The sequence below is a fragment of the Pteronotus mesoamericanus genome, unplaced genomic scaffold, assembly GCF_021234165.1.
Source record: "Pteronotus mesoamericanus isolate MK-2021 breed Mesoamerican mustached bat unplaced genomic scaffold, CSHL_Meso_final contig_72, whole genome shotgun sequence".
NCBI lineage: Eukaryota > Metazoa > Chordata > Mammalia > Chiroptera > Mormoopidae > Pteronotus > Pteronotus mesoamericanus.
Window position 1 is genome coordinate 112604 of NW_026555242.1, and position 21763 is coordinate 134366.

A 21763-nucleotide genomic window follows, 5' to 3' on the forward strand; every position below is an offset into this window, starting at 1 on the left:
GTACCTTCTGCTTAGAGGCCTCCCTGCCTCCCAAATGACCAACTCCTACTCAGCCTTCAGTACCCAGCTCTTGTTACCTCTTTAGGAAAGACTTCTCTGACTTTTCTGATACACTTCCAAGCATATCGCATGGCCCTTGTCTGGGTCCAGGTCTGTCTCCCCATAAGGCTAGAGCCTCCCCAAGAGCTGGGAATGATCTGATTCATCTCTGGAGTTCTATTGCTCAGCACGGGGCTGGACACAAGAAGGGAGGGGGCTGTACCTCTCTGCCTTTCTTCTAGAATTGACCAGACTTGGATGTCTGACGATGGCAGTTGGGTTCATGCCTGAGATGGGGAATACAATGAAATATGTTTAAGGAATGCCTTAAAAAGCAGACCCCAAAATGAGAATTGGTGTGTAAGGACTTTACTGGGGAGGTGATCCCAATAAGGATTGCGAAGGATTTGGGAGGCGAGAACAGCCAATAAAGCATGTGTCCACTGACAGGTAACCACGGTGAGCAATTGGATTCCATATGCCAATGGGGACCCTCTGAGACTCTGTGGAGAACACACCTCAGAATTGATCCTCAGGCAGCCAGGCAGCTGGGGTATTTCTTTACCAGTCCATGTCTCTAACTAGTTGGAGGTTCTAAAACTGCCCCACCCAGCTCAGCCCTGAGGGGTACAAGAGCATGCTCCTTCCACCAGAGAGCACCCTCAGACAGAGACTCAGGAGGCAGCTGAGGAGACTGGGTACCAGGGAACTGTCTACATGACTTCTCAGGTGGGCCAAGCAGATGTGGGAAGGGCACCCACAGTGTCTGCTCCCAGGGGTGATGAGTGCCAGAATCAGAGGACACATGGGGGTTAGAGACCTCACTGTGGCCATCAGAGCCTGTCATGATGTGGCACCTATTTCCTCTTTGATTTCACCTCCTGCTACTCTCCACCTTCCTCACTCTGATCCAGCCACACTGGCCTTCTTTCCTTATTCCCAATACGCCAAGCTCTGTCTACCTCTTGGCCTTTGCACTTGCTGCTTCCTCTGCCTGAAATGCTCTCCTCAGGCTCTTTGCCCAGTTGGCTTTTTCTCAACCAAGTCTCAGCTTAGACATTACATTTTCAGAGGCCTTCTCTATCTGATTAAGGTAATCCCTTCCCCACCTTCTCTTAGTTGTTTTTTTTTTTTTTTTTTGCCTTCTCATTTTCCTGCCTTTCTTTTCTCCCTTGCTCCTCCCTTCTTTAACAAACATTTATTGAGCACTTACCACATACCAGATACCATACCAGACACTGGAAAGACAGTGTCATCTGACAAAAACATATGTCATCTGACAAGCTCTTGGGAGCTTGCATTCCAGTTTAAGGAACAAAATAAATAAGCAACAAATAAATGTGTATTTGCAAGAGTGATAAGTACTATAAAGGACTGGGGCGGTGCTAGGCTGTCATAGAAGTCCCATTACTTCATCACACTTGTCACTTGTCTCCTTTACTAGATAGACTTCAGCTCCATGGGGGCAAGGAGCATGTTTACTTGGTTCCCTGTGGTCACCCAACACCTGATATGAAGCCTGGTTCAGTAAGTATTCAATAAACACTTGGTGAATGAATGGAGACTGGAGATGACCAATTTGGGCATCCCCAGGACAGGGAGGTGGTTACAAGCCCGGGGATGGGCAGCATTGTCCAGGGGGAGTATGTGCAAGGAGAAGAGCAGGAGGCAAGGGAAGACCCAAGGAACGGAGCATCAGAGAGGAAAGGATCTAGGGGTCTGCCTGAGGTAAGGACAGATAACATCTCATCTGTCTCTTGCCCTCACATGCTCTCTGGCTGATAAGCTGGAAGGGGCTCTGAGGATCCCTCGTTCCCATCCTCAAAGACCCCTATAATTTGGGCCCAGGATTCCATGCTCCCGCCCAGGGGACTGCAGGGTACAGGGTAAAGGTTTGGGGGCTCCGAAAGGCCTCTGGGGCTTGGGTATTCAGATGGAAGCTGAACTTCTCCACACCTAAAATGCCCTGGCCCTACCTTTTTCTGTTGGGACTTAGCTCATGTGCCACCTCCCTCAGGAAGCCTTCCATGACTCCAAGTTAGAAGCTTCCTCCTGGCTCCTCCAGACCCTGCCTGACCACACTGAGTGTCACCCTCTGTCTGGGGGAGATGTTATGAGTCAATACTATAGTAAAAGGGAAGCTGTGCCTTACAGCCCAGATCCAAAGGGTGGGCATAGATTGGCACTTCTGGATCTAGCCCATCTCTGAAGGTCTTACAGGAAGCGGGGGAAACCCCACAAAACAACAAAAAAACCCAACTGGAAACCAGACAAGATGGCGGGGGTCAGGGGAATTGGGAAAAGTTTAAGTGCTTATTTCGAAAATATAGAGAGCTGAAGGGGGTCAGAGGCAGGGAATGGAGGGTGGAGGCAGGAAGGTTCTATGGGGCCCAGCTTGAGCTCATGTACTGGCTCTGTGGGTCTGCTCACGGTTCTTTCCAGAGTCAGGCTCATCAGATTTATGTGCAGACTAAGGCTGCAGGTCTCGCTCCAGCCACAGGGAGGCAGCCTAGAACAGGCTGCTGGGAGGGGAGTCGCGACGCAAGGCTCTCCAGTGCAGAGACACAGCACCAGTGCGAAGTGGACTGTGTATTTATGTACGTACAAAAAAGTGCACAGGGCAGTGAGGGAGCGTGGGGAGGCATGTCCCGGGCTGGCTTCTGATCAGTCGGAATTGCAAGGGCCTTCCTGCAGTCAGGGTTCCCTTGAGGGTGGCAATAAAGTGAAGGACTCAGTGGGGGTGCTAATCAGTGCGTGTCCCACTTTGGGGGCGTTTGGCCTTGGGATAGGCCGGGAGAACACAGGATAAAATACCTTAGGGGCGGGCCTCTACAGCCGGTGGTGCTCTTAGGGTGGGGTTGGGGAGAGCCCCAAGCTCAAAAGAGCAAGGCCTTGGGGTCTGGAGAGCATGGGCTTTTCGGGAAGGGCGGGTGTTGGAGGGCTGAGAGTCAGCCAAAGAGCTTGAGGAAGCAGGGCTGGCAGTAGGGCTTGCTGGCGCGCTCCTGGAAGGATCCCTTGGTGAGCGGGCGCAGACAGAAGGTGCAGGTGAAGTGGTCCGGGTGGAAGCGGCGGCCAAGGGCAGACACACAACGGCCGGTCACCGGGAGGCCACACGTGGCGCACAGCGAACCGCGCCGTGCGTGGAAATGGTTCTCGCACAGTGGGCGGCCCTCGTGCTCGTAAAAGCTGCCTGCTGAGAAGGGTGCAAAGCATTCCTGCGGAAGAGTGGCAGTGACAGGATGAATCAGCGGCTGAACCCGCCACCTGATAACTCGATTTACAAGACACCCCTCTCTGTCCGTCACCCCGCAGTCCCACCGAGACTTGAAGCCTTGCCTCCAGGAACACCCAGCCCTGAATGATTACCCACCTCGGACTCTTGGTCCTTCCCCCCCACCCCCACCATCTCCCCCTTTTCGCCCCGTTGGCCCACCCCCAGGTCCCGCCTCCACAGAGCGCACCCTGCAGACGAAACAGTCTGGGTGCCAGAGTGCACTGAGCGCTGAGATGTAGTTATCCAGGATGGGGCCTTGGCAGCCCTGGCAGCGCGGGGCGAAAAGCTGCAGGAAGTCCCGGCGGCAGTAGGGGCGGCCCTCGCGCTCGTGAAAACCTAGGGGTGCAAACCGAGTGGGCAGAAAGAAAATGGTCCTCCGAGCAGTGAAAACTGTGGGGCCACAGTGAGCAGTAGGGAAAGAGGGACAAGGTCTGAGGCGGGTTGGTGGTAGGGGGTGGTGCAGAGCGGAAGGGGATGAGATGGAAACCCACAGGAGGGAGGGTTTGGGGCCAGAAGAGAGCAGGAGAAACTTCATGGCCCCAAGGCCTAAGGAGGTCTTAGCCGACTGAGCCAAAGGGTGTGAGGTAGGATGTAAAGCAGACCCACTGCTTTGAAGGTGGGAGTCAAGCTCACCCTCATCTCCAAAGGGCTCCCCGCAACTGACGCAGCAGAAATGCTCTGGGTGCCAGTGGGTGCCCAAAGCAGTAACCATCTTCTGTAGGATATGAAAGTGGACATTCATTGTTACTCTCCATCCATTCTCTCCCTCTCCCACCCTGAGCCTAGGTGAGTGGGTAGAATGAAATGTGACTTGAGGCAAGGGAAACCTAAGGAGGAACTTGGGAGTCAAAGAGAGAGGGCAGAATCTAAAGGAATATGGAAGAGGCCAAGGTGCAGGGCTGCCGGGGTGAGAGGGAGTGAGATGGGTTGGGAAGGGGGTGGGAAGGGGGTGGGAGGGGGGTGAGGGAAGGAGGAAGTGAGTGGATGAAGCCCATCTCACAGACTCCTTGGGTGAGACAGTGCAGAAGCTTGTGGGCCAGGCAGGGCTCACATGTCGAATGGGTTGATTGCAGAGGCCACACCGTGGGGAGAACCGCTCGAAGTAGCACTCAGGGCAGAAGGGGGCTCCATCCTTCTCGAAAAAGCTGCTGCCTCCCAGGGCGGTGGAACAGCCACTACAAACGAAATGCTCAGGGTGCCAAGCACGCCCCAGCGCAGTCACCACCTTCGAGATGGGAGTGAGGCCAGGGTCAGAGTCGCCCTTGGGCTACCATGTCCCCAGTGAGCTAAGGGTTACATGGCACTTTTCGAGTTTCATCTCTGAGAGATGAAGATGAAGAATCTAATGTTCTAGTCACTCAGTCTGGTAAGTGATAGAGATTCAACCCAGGTGTTCCAGCACACTGCCTCGGGCCCACAATACTTTTTAGGAGCCCATGGAAATGTTGTAATTTCTTTTAAAGTCAGAAGAAAAAACTGAGCTAGAAAAAAATGATTCCATATATAATATTAATATATTAATTTTTATATTAACAGTCATAAAATACAATTTTTAGTGTTTTTTTTAATGAAAGAGGTGTATAAAGGCAAAAGTGCCTAAGGCCCATGAAAGTCATAATGCCACCTGCTTTGCTCAGATTGGAAATTCTGCCAGGAGAATCTACGTCAACCACTGGGCACAGTTATTGCCAATAATATCTGCTCAGTCAGTAAGCCAAGAACCAAACCACGCTCTAGTAGAGGACAAACAGTTTTGTGGTGGGTGGAGCCAAATAGGATTTTGAGAAGATCAAATGAGATGGGGGTTTGTAAAGGAGCTAGTAGCACCGTGCCTGCCACATAGAAGGACCACAGTAAAAAGTAACCGGGTTGGAATTCTCACTCTGCCACTTACTTGCTGTGTGACTCAGAGCTTCAGTTTTCTCATTCATAAAATCTGAACAACAATAATACCACTTTCCAGAGTCACTTATTAAAAAGGAACAGCACAAAGGCTGGCTCTCAGTGATGATCATGGGTACGTGGTTCTCTATCACCCTACTCACAGAGCCCCACTTACTTGCCCAGCAATAGGTTTATTGCAGGAGCCACAGAGGCCCTTGGCCTGGGTGGGAATGCCACGGCGGCTGAGGTCAGACTGCAGCAGCCCCAGCATGGTGTCTAAGCTGCCCTTGCTAGTCGGCCCTGGTGGAGATGGGGAGCCCTCATTCACAGAGCTCGGCACTGGTGGCTGGGTTGGCCCAGAAGCTGGGAGCTACAACAGGGAGGACATGAGTTGAATCAGCAGGGCAGCAGATGTGGAAAGGTCTAAAATGGGTTAGGGAGCCACAAAGCCACCATGGCCCACCCCCCTGCCTGACTCACATGGTTCTGGACTCGGAAATCGGAGAGTGAGGCCATCAGTCTATCCAGCTCCAGGGTGGCCGAGGTGGCTGAAGGTTTTGGGAGAACAGGGGATGGGCTGGGAGGGCTATGAAGAAAACAACTCGTGTCAACTCAGAGCCTCCCAGAGTAACGATCCCTCCAGTAACTCAGGCATCCAAGACTGATCACTGCTCTTCCTGCCCTGCCAACTGTGCCAAACTCACAGGCTGGGCCTTTTGTTGTCCTCAGATTGGTCCTCCTTCTGCTCCCCTGCAGTCTCCTTGCTAGATGGGAACTGAGACATTATTTCATCTGCAGAGAGGAGAGAAGGGCACTGGACATAGGGCCATGCTCTACCCACCCTCCCACTTAAGGCTTTGTGTCCTTTTAGCTACTCTGGGAAATCTATACCCTTTAATCTCTGCCCTTCCCTGCCCTGCCCCTATCCCATCAAGACCTGCCTCAGTAACCCTGGTACCTGTGATGTTGAACTGAGTAGCATTAAGTTCCTGAAGCAACCGGTCTAGCTCACAGAGCCCTGTGCCCAAGACACCGCTGGAAGAGGAGAATGGAGGAGCCGCAGGGGCCACAGGCTTTGGAGACTGAGGCTTGCATACCGTACTGGGAAACAGGGTGGGAGCTTGGGTTCAGGGTGGGGAATCCAAAGCCTCCTGACCTTGAGTCTTAATTGGCTTTCCCATTCCCTAGTTCCCAGGCCCCTTACCTGTACAGATGGTCCTTGTCTCCAGAGGCTCCTAAAGACTCCCCAGACCCCATCTACAGAGAGAGAGAGACATGTGTGGGATGATAGACCTGTACTTTGTCTCATTCAGGCCCAGATTCCTCTAGCCTTGGCCAGACTGGCCCTAGTGGTTGCCCCAGTCCACAGCATCCGATCTCACCTGTGGCTGAGGGCCATAGGGCTGGGAAGATGTGAGGGGCTCTGGGGGTCGCTCTTTGGGAGCCCCTGACCGTGGCATGTGTGAGGTGGTGGTCTCCAGGTCAGAGAGCAGGGCATCTGCAGGGAGACACCATCAGGATGAGAGGTTGAGAGGTCAAGGTTAGGGCAGAGACAGGACCTTAAGATATGAGAGGATAGGGTTCCAAATGTGCAGTATTTGAGGACAGAAGCCAGTATTGAGAGTCATGAACAAATCCAGCCACCTGATTTTTTTTTATTCTCAAAATCTTCCCTAATGCAGTCAAAATTGGGTCTTTACTGGAGCCAATTTGGCTCCACCCCAAATTGCTCAATTGGCTACATGCCTGGCACCCAGCTTTCTGATTGGATGCTCTTTTGCCACGCCCACCAAGTCCTCCCCGGACCTAAACAGGCCCACTCAGCTCTGGCCCACCGCCAGGACTGGGTCCCACCCTATGCACCTCATTGGTGAATCTGCAGGGACCTGCTTTCTGATTGGCTTATTCTCCCCAGTAGCAGAGCTCTTAACCCCTACTGAGCAGCACCCCCTACTGCAGGGTGCTGGAACCCCTTGTGTCTCACAGTGGGAGGGCACAGTCTTCCAGCCCCAGTTTCAACAGAGAGGGAGAACAAAATGACCCCTTCCCACTACCTGCCGCCCCCATCTCCTTTCTCTTCCAGAACCTAGAAGTTCCTGCCCCTTCACTCTTAATCTCTGGGACCGCGGTGGAACCCTTAACCTCTCCCTCGCATCTACCTGACCCCTACCAAACTTAGGAATCTTTAACTCTTTCCTTCCCAAAACCCTGGGGCAGGCCCCCTTCTTTTCCAAAACTTGATGTCAGAGTCTCCCTTTCCGTCTATTTTCCCAGCCCCGGACCCAAGACTCCTTTAACCCCTCCCATCTTAGAGCCCCTGCGCTCAGGCGCCCACGGGCAGGCGCTGCATCTCCCTGCCCATCTGTCTGCAGCAGAGCGAGGAAAGAAGGGAGGGAGCGGCCGGCCCGGGAAAGGCAGGAAGGGAGAGGCAGGAAGGGGGACGTGGAGTCGGAAAGAAGGCGCGGGCAGAGACCAGAAGCGAGAAGACGGGAGGCAGGATGAGGAGATGCGGGGGAGTGCCAGGGAGCTCCAGGATGGGGAAGCCGGTCCAGGGGATGGTGAAGGGCTGGGTACAAGGGGACTCGGGCCCCACTCACCCAGGTCCTCCATGGTGGGGCGCAGGCGGACCACGCTGGGCTTGCAGGGCGGGGGCCGTGTCCGGTGGGGGCGGAGGGTGGTGGGGGTGGGGGAGGACGTCCGGGAGCTGAAGGCCCAGCCGTGACCATGTAAGGAAGCCGGGATCCGTTGGGATGGGGCTAAAGGGAAAGGTGGGGGGAGTAGGGGGCAATGGACGGGAGAATCCTGGGTGGGGGCGTGTAATACGGGAGGGAGGGCTGCCGCCCACGCAGGCCCAGTCCCCCTGCTTGTAGGGAGGTTGCCACACCCCAGCCTTGGCCTCAGCTGCGGGGAGCCTCAGGCGGCCACAGCCCGAGTCAGAGATGTGGCTCTTCCAGACCATGCCCGGCATCTTCGGCCCAGTGAGACTCTGAGACACCGGCTGAGGCCCGCAAGCAGACACCTCCCAAAGTTAGCATCCTGAGCCTCAGACAGTGCCCCGCTCCCACCCAGGCCTTTCCTGAGAGACTTGATCCAGACAGAAGTTTGGGGCTGGGGGCAGAAATAATGTTGTAAGAATCAGTCAGATCCCAGGCTCAGAGACCTTCCCTTAGAGACACTGACAAATAATGACATAAACAGAGATTCCAAAAGGCACAATACTAAAACACAAAGAAATCTCTCTGTGACAGAGACACAATGAATCCTTCCGCAGATTCTAAAGCAGGATCTTTTCTCCAAGAGTTGAAAACAGACACAGTTCAACTGAAACCCAGGCACAAATTTCGTGCAAACTCAGAAAACGCTCCCAGGCAGCCAGATCCCACCCAGCCAGCCTTCAAGACAAAGACTTTCCCCAACAGTGAGGTGACCCAGACCTGGTCCAAAAGAGCTCCTTTCCAAGATACTTTTGAACCGAGAGAAGAAAGACACAGGCTTCAGCAACACAAAGGAACAAGGAGCCCTTCGTGGACTGAGCTCCTGATAAATCAAGACACTCTGTAGATGGTTATGGACACATACAGTAGTGCTGCAGCCATTGGACTGTGGGTCTCAACCCAGACCTGAGTCCAGACATGCGCACTTCAGCCTTAAAAACTTAGCTGGCCATACCCTGCCTGGGTATCTCAGTTGGTTGGAGTGTAATCCCAAACACCAAAAGGTTGTGTGTTCAATTAGATCACTGGTCAGAGTGTGTATGGACAGCAACTGATGGATGTTTCTCTCTCTCTAAAATCAATGAAAATTTCCTTAGGTGAGGATTAAAAACAATTAGCTGGCCACGTGAGCTGATGTGTGACCACTATGCCACAAAAGAATGAATGGGTTTACTCCTATTGCATTTACAAGATACAGTGGTATCTTGGTACTTGTTAATTTGTTCCAGAACTTCTGATCAGTGCTGAAACCAAGAAGTACCAAACATGAGTGATGAAGCACTTTCTCTTGTAGGGTGGCATTGTGACTCATACAAGTTCTTGCAAGTGTGACAAGTTCTGAGCAAGCTCTGAGTGTTGAAACATTTTTTTCTCTCAAAATGTGACAAGTACAGGGTTCGAATTCTGCAGTTAACAAGTACTGAGGTTATGATTATATTCATCTGCTGCTGCAACTGTACAGCAAAGCATCATTGTAAATTATTTCATACAAAATGGTTTTGTTGGATGAAGCGTATTTAATATTTAACATGGGCTTTGATTTATGTGTATAATTTTTAATTAAAATGTAACCTTTCTTACAGCACACACCTCTTTGCATGTGGGATTGAGCTATGCAATATTCTGTTGTAAATGGGGCAAATGCTTAAAACAATGCTAACCAGGGTAGAATAGGGTACAGTCCTTGTTTTAAGACTGTAATTCAGAAAAAATACAGTAAGAATCATAGTGTCATAAATGGCTCTCAATTGTGTAGTTATATTTGCTAACACTATCTCTTGTAATATAGCCCTGATTCTGAGCTGAGATCCATACAAAAACTAATCTTAATTCCATATTTTTCCTGTAAGGCAATGTTAATTAAAATGAAAGGGATGTGTTGCGGGGAGGGGGTGGGTAAAGCAGCAAATCAGAACCCGGGGGCTTTTTAGATTTATTTTTAGAGTGAGGGGGGAGAGAGAGAGAGAAACATTGATCGGTTACCTCCTGCCCACACCCTGGCTGGGAACTGAACTCAGCCAGGTGCCCTGACTGGAAATTGAACCCTTGACCTTTCAGTTTACGGGACAATGCCCAACCACACCACACTGGTCAGGGCCAACTTGGGGGACTTTCTTAAAACACTGATTGCCAGGGCACCCTCCCCTCAGTCCAAATTAATCAGAAAGGACTCAGGCATCAGTATCTTTTTAATCCTTTAAAAAGCTGTCTGGGTGGTTCTAACACGCAGCTTAATAAATGGAGACCTGGACAAAGGCTCACAGAGGCACAGAGACAGCCCCCCCAGAGGTCGGCTGACAGACTCAGGACACGTAGTCTCCTCAAAGATAGGTTGCCACCTGAGTGGTCATAGATCTGGGAGCCGGGTGATGGAGGCCCTGTCTTGGAGACCAAAGCAACATGAGCTCTTCCCTTAACTAAGTGCCAGCCCAAAGTGTTGACTCTCTCTGGGCATGACTAAGACAGGGCTTCAGAGACTCCAGGAACACAGCAGGTCTTCTTTTAGGCAAACAGCAGGAGAGCACTTGGCCCGAGATGAAAATGGACCCAGAGACTGAAGGCCCATGATGGGTGATGGACATTCTGAAAAGAGTAATGCCAAAGCTTTGGCCAAACACTGCCAAACTCAGCATTCCCGCAGCACTGCCCTCTCAGCCCTGACCAAAGTCTGTGCCCAGCTGAGTGGCTGCCTGAGCAATGAAGGCATGTGAGCAGGAAGCAGGCTTCCCTAGGGGCCAAAGACCACATCCTAGGGAGAAGCCTGGGAACTTTCTTTTATCCCAGGGTTGCATTTCACTTACTGAACTCCTACATGCCAAGGGTAGCCTGTATCAAGATCCAGAGATCTGGACAATACCCTGTTTTATTGGTGAAGGGGTGAAGAGATACCCACAGGAAAATAGAGACACCACACAATAGGGGTATCCAACTCCAAAGTTTTAATCCCAACTCCAGAAGGCTGGGTGAAGACAGGGGTTTGGGGCTCTGGGCTCTTCTCCATCTCATGGGTCCCATGCCCAGACCCTGACCTTGGCTTCTCACTCCAGAGTCTTCAGCCCATCATCGCGGGGTCCAGTTCCATCCTTTCGTCAGCCCTCGGTGGTGACTTCTGCTTGGCCTCTTTCCCGTGCAGCTGAGGGAGGCTGCCTTCATAGCCAACTGACTCTTGGGGCCCCTCCAAGGGGGTATCAATAGTCTAGGCTGGGACCCTTGCCCCCCACTTCAACTCCCATCACCACAGCCAGTAAAGCCTCAGTAAGGGGACCTGCTTCCTCGCCGGCTGCCTCCACAAGCCCCACTAAGGCCAAGGCTCGCTTCCGCGGGCACTGCCCTGGCCTTAGTGTCCAGCGGGCACAGTGGGCAGCCAACCGGGGCCGGCCCAGGCGAAATACCTCACCCACTGACTCTGGGTCACCTTGGGGTCCCAGGTGGATACGCCCCACAGCCTCTTCCAGCTCCTCCTCCAGCCCAGGCAGCAGGAAACGGCCAGCAGCCTCTAGTGCCTCCTCAGCCTCTGAGCCCAGCAGGGGCTGGCCTGGCAGGGGAATGGGCTGCAACGCTGCTCCACAGCCCCGGCAGCCATGCAAGTGATGCAGAATAGGCCAGGCTGCACTGGCTGATAGCCCTCGAAGAGGTACCAGGTCCATCTGGGCTTCAGCAAAGCTGCCAGCTAGCAGGGCCCGGAAGAAAGGGGAGGCAGTAGATGAGGCAGCTCGCTGGGCAGGGAGCCGCAGGCCTGAGTCCAGCAGGAAGTGTAGATCAGGGGCTGGGATGGGGGCTGGGCCCAGCAGAGGTTCATAGAGGCAAGGGGAGGGCGGGTCTAGGTCCAAGGGGATTGCAGGAGGGTGGGCTGGGCTTGCAGTGGGAGACATCAGGCTTTGGAGGCAGGAAAGGGAGTCTGCGGCAAAGAAGAGGAAGAGTGGATGTGGAGCTGGCCGAGTTAGGGCTGACAGGAGGATACGAAGGCCACCCTGGTCCAGAAGTAGCCGGCGCCACAGAGAGGGCTTCCTTTGAGGAGAAAGGGAGTCCTTCAGAAGGTGGAAAAGGGCGGGCCTGGGGATAGCAACCTGCTCCCCTGACCCCTGCAAGGCACCCACATCCCCCTCACCGACAGATGAAGGGCAGGGTCAGTGCACAGGCCACACGGTCCTCAGGACTCCCAGAGAGCAGTAGGTGAGTGAGGGCGCCCACTCCAAAGGGCGATTCAGCCTGCACAGTCAGGTTCTGCAGCAGCATCTCACCTGTGGGGATGGGCAGAGTGGGTCAGGTTGGGAGCTGGTGTCCAACACTGGGGTGGGATGGACAAGGCAGACCGCTTGGGCCCTGAAAGGAAGATGGGTAAAACCTCAGGGCACGACATAAAGGCATGGGGAAGGAGGATGACTGCAAGCTCTGGAGAGATGGGGTTCAGATGCTAGTAACTGGAAGTCAAGGGCAGGAACAGGAAGTGGGATGGTCAGGGAGTAAGTCAGGGCCCTCAAGGACTGAAGCAGCACACAGGAGAGAGGGCAGTCCCTGGTAATGTTGGAATGGTGGTGGGACCTGGAAGCACAGGGTGTCTGAACCTGGGTTCACAGGTCAGTGACAATGCAGAACCATGAGTAAACTGGGGAAGGAAATGCTAACAGGCACAACCCTAAGTTGCTGGGGCCAAGCCTGGTTTGGGGATACCTGGCCCCCAAGTCTTAGGCAAAGTATGGAGCAGAACTTTGTAGGCTGACAATGGAGCCGGATGGAGCCTTCCTTTCCTCATTCCTGGTGGCTAGGGTTGTTTGGACTGAGAGATTAGTGAGAGAGGGAGGAGTGGTGAGACGAGGTTCTGAGCTCACTGAAGCCTAAGTGGAATATAGAGCAAAGAGGTGCAGGGACACACCCAGCTCCCGGTGATGGCTGCGCAGGGTGAGGGGCCGGGAACGCAGCATGGGCCAGTCGTCCGGGGCGACACCAAGCACCAGCCAGGAACGCAGCAGCGCAGCTCCATAGCTGCGCACGAAGGCCTCGAGGCAGGCAGGGTTGCAGGTGAGGCGCGCCAGGATGCGCAGTGCACGCGGGCTTGGTGGGCCTGGTGCACCTGTCACGTAGGCCAGTAGGCCGCAGAGGGCTGGGCCTGTCACCAGCGCCCCACTTGGGTCCGGGGCCTGGGAAAATCGCGAAAGCAGCAGCAGCGCTGGTCCCTCACGGCCCCAAGGCTCCTCAGTGGCAGCAGGGCTGCGGCTTGGTGTGCGTAGAGCACGAGGAGTCCGCACCAAGGCTGAGCTCCTGGCAGGGCTGGCTGGCTCGGCTGGCTCAGGCGGAGGAGGCAGAGGACAGCGCTCCGGAGACCAGTCCGGAGAGATGTCTCCTGGGCCAGCAGCATAGCCCTCAGATATCAGCCACGACCTGCAGAGGGGAGAAAGAGGAGACTGAACTCAGAGCCAAGGCAAAGGCAAGGAGGGCCAAAAGAAGGTGACAGAAGCCTGGGAGAAGAAGTGCCCAGAAGGGCAGAAAGGTGAGAAAGAGGAGGAGGGAAAACCCCAACTCATTCAGCAATGACTGATGCCTGTTATATGCCAAGCCCCATTTTAGGTGATAGGAAGAAGCAATAAACAAAACAAAACTTCCTGCCTTTGAGAGTTTATATTCTAGTAAGCAGAAACAAACAACAAAATAAACGCGGAAACCATAAGGCATGTTAGTGTGGAGTTAGTGAAGGGATGCATATCAAGAAAATGAAAAGGAATAGAAATAGAAGAGGAATAGAGCTGGAAGAGAGAAAAGCTGACATTTAAAAAACAGTGGTGCCCTGGCTGGTGTGGCTCGGTGGATTGAGTGCTGGCCTGAGAACCAAAGGGTGGCCCATTCTGATTCCTAGTCAGGGCACATGCCTGGGTTGCAGGCCTGGTCCCCAGCAGGGGGCGTGCAAGAGGCAATCACATATTGATGCTTCCCTCCCTCCCTTCCGCTTTCTCTAAAAATAAATAAATAAAAATAAAGTGACTATATTTCTCAGTTCTTGTTACTAGTTAGAAATTAAAAACAAACAAACAAACAAACAAAAAACCCAGTGGTGATGGTACCCTCACTGAGAAGGTAACATCTAATCAAGGAATATGAGAGGAAGAGTACTCTAGGCAGAGGGAACAGCAACTAAAGAGGCCCTGAGATGATACTTACCTGTGATGTTAAAAACCTAGCTAGGAGGCTATTGTGCAAGACTGTAGTGGGCACGAGGGAGAACAGTAGGAAATGAAGTCAGAGAGTTCACAAGACAGCTGACATTTATTGAGCTGTGTTTAGTGCCAAAGTTTCCTCATTTAATCTTCACAACAACTCCATGGGGTAGGTATGTATTATTATCCTCAATTTTATATTCAAGAAATTAGAGGCTCAGAGAAATTAAGTTTCCCATGATAACTCAGCTTGTAAGTGATAGTACCAAAATAAGAACTTAGACTCCAGAGTATACTAATACAACCAGTGCACATACTACCTTCCAGCGAACCTGTCTGAACCCCAAAGTTCAGAGGTGCTGGGGTGGTGCCAAGGTCAAAGGTGGACCCAGGGGAGAGAAGGTGTGTTTAATGGGGACTGGGAAGTGGTCATATCCAGGGAAAACAAAGAATCAAGTCAGTGAAAGTCTTATTGAGACAGAATGGGGGTAAGGGTTGTGAAGAGAGCCAGAGTAGACACAAACCCCATCCCAAAGCTCAGGCGGGGACTCACCTGAGGCTTCGAAAGCTTCCAGCCTCTATTCGCTCAGGGGTCTGCTCCTCAGGAAAGTCCCAGGAAGCAGCTTCTCTTCCTTCTTCTTCCTCATCACCAGCCTCACCACACAGCTGCCCAGCCAAGAGAGGTACAAGTCCCAGAGCCTGTAGCCGGCCCAGGGCCCCTGTATCATAGAGGAAGCCCACAAGGGCAGCCACGACACGAGGGTGCCAGGCACTGGCACGAGGATCCCGCAACAGGCCCATCAGCAGCTCTAAACCACCAGCATCACGCAGCCGGGCCCGATTGATGGCCTCCCGGCAGAGTAGGCACACAGCCCGCACCAGGGGCTGCTGGGAGGCTGGGCCAGCCCCACTGGGTCCCCGGCGCCGCTGGAGCTCACCCAGCAGCACTTCCACACCACCAGCATTACCGAGTGCAGGCCGTACCAGGCCTTGGGCACATAGATTGGCAAGGGTCAGGATAGCTGCCTCACGTACCACCCTTTTGGGGTGGGAGGCCAGGCTGACCAGTGGGCCTAGTCCCCCACCCAGACTTAGCTGCTCAGCACAAGCCCGGGAACAGCCTCGACTTAGCTCCAGGAGAGCACGGACTAGGGCCAAGGTCAGTGCAGGGTCTGGGGCTGCAGCCAGAAGCTCAGCCAGGGGGCGTACTGCTCCCTGCTGTGCCAGGGCCAGGCGGTGTTGGGGTGAGTCTGCCAGGTTGCGGAGGGCACGGACCACACTCTGCCGGCACTGTGAGTCCTGGCAGGCCGTCAGGCTCTCAACGAGTAAGGGAACAGCACCTGGAGAGGGAAGGTAAGGACACAGAATGAGCGAAGACAAACACCCAAGCCCCTGTCCCACCCCAAGCCCTAGCCAACTCTATACTCATAGCCTTCTCACCAGCAGAATGGATGTCCCCACAGCTCTCAGGTTCCATGGCTAAGTTGCCCAGAGCACGGGCTGTTCGGTTCTGGATGCTGTCTGTCTTCACACACTGAAGAATACTCACTGCAAGAGAATTTGGCCTCTTCAGGGTTCTACTGTTTCTTGTCTCTCTCAATAATCACCTCAAGAATGTGGCCTGAGAGGGTCAGGGAAGTCCTCCAGAAGAAACTAATACTTATTGGGTCTGGAAGGTCAAATAGGTAGATATTTACTGGAAGGACGATGAATGGCGCTGCTTTAGGGCATTTCAAGTTTGGAAGCAGCCTTTCCAAAGGTCTATAGGTGAGACCCAATGTCTGCTATGACTCATGAAGAGCCTCGAATGCCAGGCCAAGGAATCGGGGTTTGAATGTGAGGGCACTGGGAGTCATATGGGTCGTTAAGAATGGGAGTGATGTGATGGAATCTAGTAACCGGGGGGGGGGGGGGGGGAGAATGGATTATAGGGAAAAAGAATACGGCAGGGGAAGCACCAAGGAGTTTGTTGCAATAGCCCAGGTGAGGAAGTGGTTTGAACCAAGTCAGCTACCAGCACAGCCCAGAACCTGGGCACAAGTCTCTGGGCACGTGATGGAAGAGGGATAGAAATGGATGGAATCAGAAGATATTTAAAAGGCAAAATAGTGACTGAATAATGGCGGGGGGGGGGGGGTTATACGCTAATAACAAAAACTTTAATTTTTTGAGGAGTAATTAATGTACCAGGCCTCTTCTCAAACATACATTGGCCCAGATGCATTTTATATAAATTTAAAGTATACTGATGTTTCATTTTATCCAAAAATTTTAAGATTTTATCAAAATTCGCACAATTTCATACAGGCGTAAACTGTGCAAACTGTGTTTACACTGTTGCCACCAGGAGGCGCCAACTTAGCTGGGAAACAGAAAAGCCTGCCGTCTTTTGTTAGGATTTGCTCTTAATTGTTTTAATTCTTAGTAACTTGAAGTACCCAGTTCATGCTTAGAATGCCTGCGTTCTATATCTGTATTTAATTTTCTCCCAACTCCACTATTGAGAAGTAGTTATATCATCCCATTTTACCTAGCATCGGAGTGTCTAGCTGACTGCAGAGCCCACTTTCTGGACCACCACATCTTCCAAGCTCTACCTCATCAAATGACAGCCCTGCACAGGGCTGTCAACTTAGAAGCCATTGTCTGCTAAGAACCTTATAAATGGAGGGTAAAAAACCCCTCTTTGGCCTCACTAGCCCAGAGGCGAGGGAGGCGCCCGGCAATCAATACCCAGGCAATAACTGTAATTATTGATCTGGGAGGGTTCGACTAGACTATAAACAGAGATGTAACATGAGGAGGCATGAAAACTTGAGACGTGTGTGCGCCGCGCTGTCAAAAACACGTTCTTCCAGGGTACAACACAAAGAACTCAAGACACCGCCCACACCCGGGGAAGAAGAGGGAGTGCGTGGAATCCGTCTAGGAAATGAGGGCGGAGCACTTACCCAAAGGGAGAATACCTCCGAGTCTGCGCACTTCAGTCCGGCACGCCCCTTCTGTACAGCAGTTGGCTAGGATGCTGAGCGCCAAGTCCAGGGTCTTGCGCAAGCGCGCAGGCGGCGAGGGCGCCGACGAGGACGCAACGGAGGGGGCGGGGCCAGCAGAAGCCTCGGACTCGACCGACGAAGGGGCGGAGCCAGAGCCAGTCTGGGACGGGGTGGGACCCACTGCAGACGCTTGCCGTAGCAGCACGAGAAGGGGGAGGAGCCCGCCGCGTGCCCGGAAGCGCTCGATTCCCCCCGCAGCCTTGACGTAGCGCGTGCGGAGGGCTAAGAGCGCACGGCCTAAGGGTGTCTCGTTGGTAGCTGTGTCCTTTAGCCCACCTAGACCCTCCCCGGCCGCCGCCGTGAGCTGCGCGAGGCAGAAAGAGAGCGAGTCCGCAGGGGTTGGTTTCGCAGCCGCCATCTTGGCTCAGGCCTAAAGCTCCGCCCCCCTTTCGCCGCTGATCCGAGGGAGCGGAACTGGAAGAGAGGGACGTAGCCAGGCACCTCCTCTCTGACGTTTTCTAAGTAGCGCCACCGCAGTTATTAAGCAAGTCGGAATTTGTAGTTTTCGATCGCGGTACTCTGACTCTTGCACAGTCGCAGAAAGCACTTCGATGGTAGTAGTTATTTATCTGATAGTTGCGCGAGCCCAGGAGGCGCGTGCGGTGCATGCTGGGATATGTAGTGCACGGAAAGCTTAACACGCCTCGTTTAGAAGAGGTGGGATACTCTCTCCCAGGGGTCCCGGAGTGGACTGGTGCAATTTGGAGATCCTAGACTTGCGGCAATGGAGTCTCAGTATCGTGCAGCACCAGGTGACGTGGCTAGTCCGTCCTCAGGGTGCCCTCAGCAGTGAGCACCTTTTCCTTCAGGCTTCTTTCCCCGCATCCCAGCGAAGAGGGAGCCGTAGTCCGCGCTAAGGTATTAAGAATCTCGAGCCAGGCCGAACGTGTCAAATTCCTTGACAGCGGCCGCAGATGGGGAGCTCTTGAATGATCAGATGAACGAGAGGGTTAAATCTACCGAAACCATTAGCTGCCAAGAGCGACACGGGCTAGTGGATATTTCCATTTTTATCCACACTCGGCTCTGGATGTGGGGAGGAAGAAGCCCCTTCAAGGACCAACTGTCCTGCAATCTCCAAAGCTTTTGAGTGCTAGGAGTGTGGTTCGACCTCAGTCTACCTCCCTGACCTCATTCACCAAAGCAGCTACACGAGTGACAAGCCCAACTGCTGTCCGCAGTGTGGCAAGAGCTTTCAACTTGGCTTCAGATCTGGTTAAGCACCGCTGGGTACACACTGGCGAGAAGCCATAGCCCTACCCTGAGTGTGACTGTTGCTTCAGCCGCAACTGCAACCTCACCCGACACTGTCGCTCCCACTCAGGCCTCCGATCCCTCAAGTGCCCAGAGTGCGAGGAGGTTTGGGGCCGTTGCCTCTAGGACCTGGTTAAACGCCAATGGGTGCACGCAGGTGGAAGCCCTTCACCTGTGCAGAATGTGGTAAGACTGACAGTGTTAGCTTCATCCTGAGAAACTGCCTGGTGCGGTGACAGCTTTGGGTGCAGCTCTTATCTGCTCAAGCACCAGAGTTGACACTGTGAGTGTGGCAAGAACTTCAGGAACAGCTGACTGCTTGTGGCACCAGTGCACCCACAATGGAGAACGACCTTTCAAGTGTCCTCAGTGTGACCATGGCTTTAGTGAGCACACCCAGTGTGCTGAGCGCAAGGACATCCACTTGTGTGAACAACCCTCTCTGTCCCTTTCCAAGGTGTGGCAAAACCTTCTGCTACAGGTTCAAGCTCCTTAAACACCAAAGCTCACACATGGGTAGGGTGAGGAACCCTTTAAGTGCCCCAATTACAGCAAGTGTTTGGTAGACAGTTCAAATCTGCTGTAGCACCAATACACTCACATGGATCAGAAGCCTTACACTAGCAGCAAGTGTGGTGACAGCTTCAGCCAGAACGCCTGCCTGCTCTTCCACCAGAAGGCCCACAGCAGCTAGAAGTGCTATGTCTGCTTTGAGTATGGCAAGGCCTTTGCCCACAGCTCCAACCTGCACCAGCACAAATGGCCACACCAAGGTAGCAGCCTCTGCCGTTATATCCTGGCTTCAGTTTCAGCCCAAACTTCAGCTCTGATTTCAGTCCAGTCCTCAAGGACAGTGAGGTGATCAGCATCTCTATGCAAACCTCTTTTCTGCTTCTGTAGGGCTGTTGATTCATGGGCTGAATCAAGGAACCCCAGGCTGGAGGAATCAGAACAGCAGAGCTGTGATCACTACCTTCAGAGAACCTTCCCAGAAAAGAGGGTTTAGTCCTGTTCTCTGATGCCCCAGAGACAGAACATCAGCTAGAGTGTTTGGATGGCAGGAGCTGTACAGCACTGGCCCAGCTGCTTCCAGATGTAGAACGCCTGGGGCAGCTGCTGACCAGATCCTTGCACAGACTTAGGGAATGATGGAGCTAATCACAGCAAAAGGAACAACTACCTCATCCTAGAGGAATGGGGCCAGAGGCCAGGCATGCTCTGTGAGGAATTCGGTGGGAAGAGGGGGATGCAAGTCCTAACCTCCAGAGGGTACCATACAGAAGGCTGTGTTCTGGCAGAAGGACCTGAGAATTTGAATTTGGGATCATTATTTGAGTTCTGGGGTGTATGACCACTTTGACTGTCTTTACAGGGTAAAGCGAGGGCTGGTAGGGCCCAGAGCCAAAGCAAAGGACCAGGAAACCTATCTGTTGAGGGGATGCTTTGTGGCATTTCTAGGCCAGGGTCAGAAGGCCCAAGGATTGTCATCCTCTCCTTTCCCTTCTTTAGCTCCTTTCCTCACAGGTTCCCCAGACTCTTTCTCTGTTCCCTCAATAGAGGACAACGTGGTGAAGATTCACTTGCACCCAGGCGTTGGAGACTGAACATGGCCCTTTCACCTGGACATTGGGGAGGGCTGCCCAAACAAGCATTTCTATTGGTAAAAATTAGAGTATATAGGAGCCGGATGGAAGTCCTCCCAAAGCACTACATAATCTCTGCTCAGAGCAGAGTCCACACTATGAGACCCCTCTTTTTTCTCCTAATAGCTGCCTGTGTTCCTGGGAGAAGCACAGGCTGTAGCCTTTTTGAGGTTGAGTGAGGCCTAATTGCCCACACCTGTGGGACTCTTTCCATTATTAGCCCCATGCATTTGGCGCCCTGTCCCCAGATTTTGCTTTCTTTTATCAGACTTGCTGTGACTAGAACTGTAGCCACAGGGAATAGGGGCAAAGGGAAGTAATGTGAAGTAGCCCCTCTCTCGGCTTCTAGCATATAACATCCAGGCTTGTCTCTTCCTAGCTGTGTGACCTTGGACAGGTCTACCTCTTCTGAGCTTTAGTTTCTTCATCTATAAAACAGGGATGATGATGGCTACCTCACAAAGTTGCGGTGAGGATTCCATGGAATCACCTACATGAAACACTGGGCCAATGGAGTGACTCTGTTAACCTCCGTTCACCTTTCTTCCTCCCTCAGGTCTAGAGCCCTTTCACTTGTGCTGTCAGTCAACAAGCATTATGCCAGCTCACATACTAGCTCCTCCCTAAAGTTACAGAAATGAACCAGACAGCACCAGGTCCTGGACTGGGTGAGAATGAGTAACATTGTTTCTGCTGGGCTGGCTCTGCTTCTGCCTAATCCACTGAGATTGATTCCAATACAATCCAGTTCAGTTTCTGACCTCACCCAGTCCTGGAATCCAACTTCCCTCTCTGAGCCTCAGGAGCCACACACAGTTTCCTTCTATGGAGTGGGTGTGGCCATGGCCTGGCAGCTGGAGTCCTGTTCACTTGTATACTCAACTGTGGTGTGGCAAGTGCTTTGGGAGGGGTACTAAGGATGCTGGAACAGCACTTCCACCCCAAGCCAGACTCTCTACCTACCTTCCCTCAACATACTCCAGGAGGACAGAGGCTCATTCACAGCCTTGTGAATGGGGCAGGCACAGAGAGCCTTGAAGGTCTAATCACTGCCTGAGTGATCTCAGCTTTTCCTCCCTGGGATCTGTGTCTAGTTCCTAAGTGTGTGGCAGAAGAAAAGGAGCACGTTCTAGGAAGGGCTGAGGAAGATGAACCAGCTCAGGACCAATAGGTCCAGTCCTTACCCCAGTCGAGCCTCAGCCCTGAAGGTCCCAGGGCTATTAACTTCAGGGTGTGAGGGTGGGTGGACACTTAGGCAGGGGCAGAGGCTAGGGGAATGTTTGGGAGCAGATTGTTGGCAGGGGGCGTGGCTGGCCAATCTAAGACCTGCAAAAGGGGACCTCAAGGGTTCCCTGACCCCAGCTACCCATTGAGGGTGGGAGGAGGGAGAAAAAGGGGCAAGAAATCCAGAAACATGACAACCCCCTCTGGCATAATACAATTCTCTTTCCACTTCACCGTCTGGCTGATTGATACCAGTGTGTGAAGATCACTGGGAATGTTTGAGGTAGGTTCTGACTTAGGGGCTGGGACTCAGGTTTATGAGTCTCTGATTCCTGACCGAGCTGGTATGGCTCAGTGGATTGAGCGTCAGACTGCGGACCAAAGGGTTGCCGGTTCGACTCCCAGTGTAGGGCACATGCCTGGGTTGCAGGCCAGGTGCCCAGTAGAGGGCCGTGAGATGCAACCAGCGTGAGATGCAACCACACATTGATGTTTCTCTCCCTCTCTCCCTCCCTTCCCTTCTAAATAA

The 21763-nt window shown here is 53.0% G+C and overlaps 2 protein-coding genes across 2 annotated transcripts; both read right to left on the reverse strand.

The window, feature by feature from the left end:
• Window positions 1-2627: 2627 nt before the first annotated feature.
• On the reverse strand, window positions 2628-7825 carry TGFB1I1 (transforming growth factor beta 1 induced transcript 1). Its single transcript, XM_054582793.1, has 11 exons — window positions 7795-7825; window positions 6580-6695; window positions 6402-6454; window positions 6156-6298; window positions 5902-5989; window positions 5678-5783; window positions 5373-5567; window positions 4365-4538; window positions 3947-4028; window positions 3501-3649; window positions 2628-3254 (listed from the first exon to the last, which is right to left on the reverse strand). The coding sequence occupies exons 1-11, from the start codon at window positions 7805-7807 to the stop codon at window positions 2988-2990; spliced, it is 1386 nt and encodes a 461-aa protein (XP_054438768.1). The 5' UTR covers window positions 7808-7825; the 3' UTR covers window positions 2628-2987.
• Window positions 7826-10887: 3062 nt separating this feature from the next.
• Window positions 10888-17536, reverse strand: ARMC5 (armadillo repeat containing 5). Its single transcript, XM_054582794.1, has 6 exons — window positions 17012-17536; window positions 15501-15608; window positions 14614-15400; window positions 12785-13290; window positions 12020-12152; window positions 10888-11919 (listed from the first exon to the last, which is right to left on the reverse strand). Exons 1-6 carry the CDS (start codon window positions 17469-17471, stop codon window positions 11100-11102), a joined length of 2814 nt encoding a protein of 937 aa, XP_054438769.1. The 5' UTR covers window positions 17472-17536; the 3' UTR covers window positions 10888-11099.
• Between the last annotated feature and the right edge of the window lie 4227 nt (window positions 17537-21763).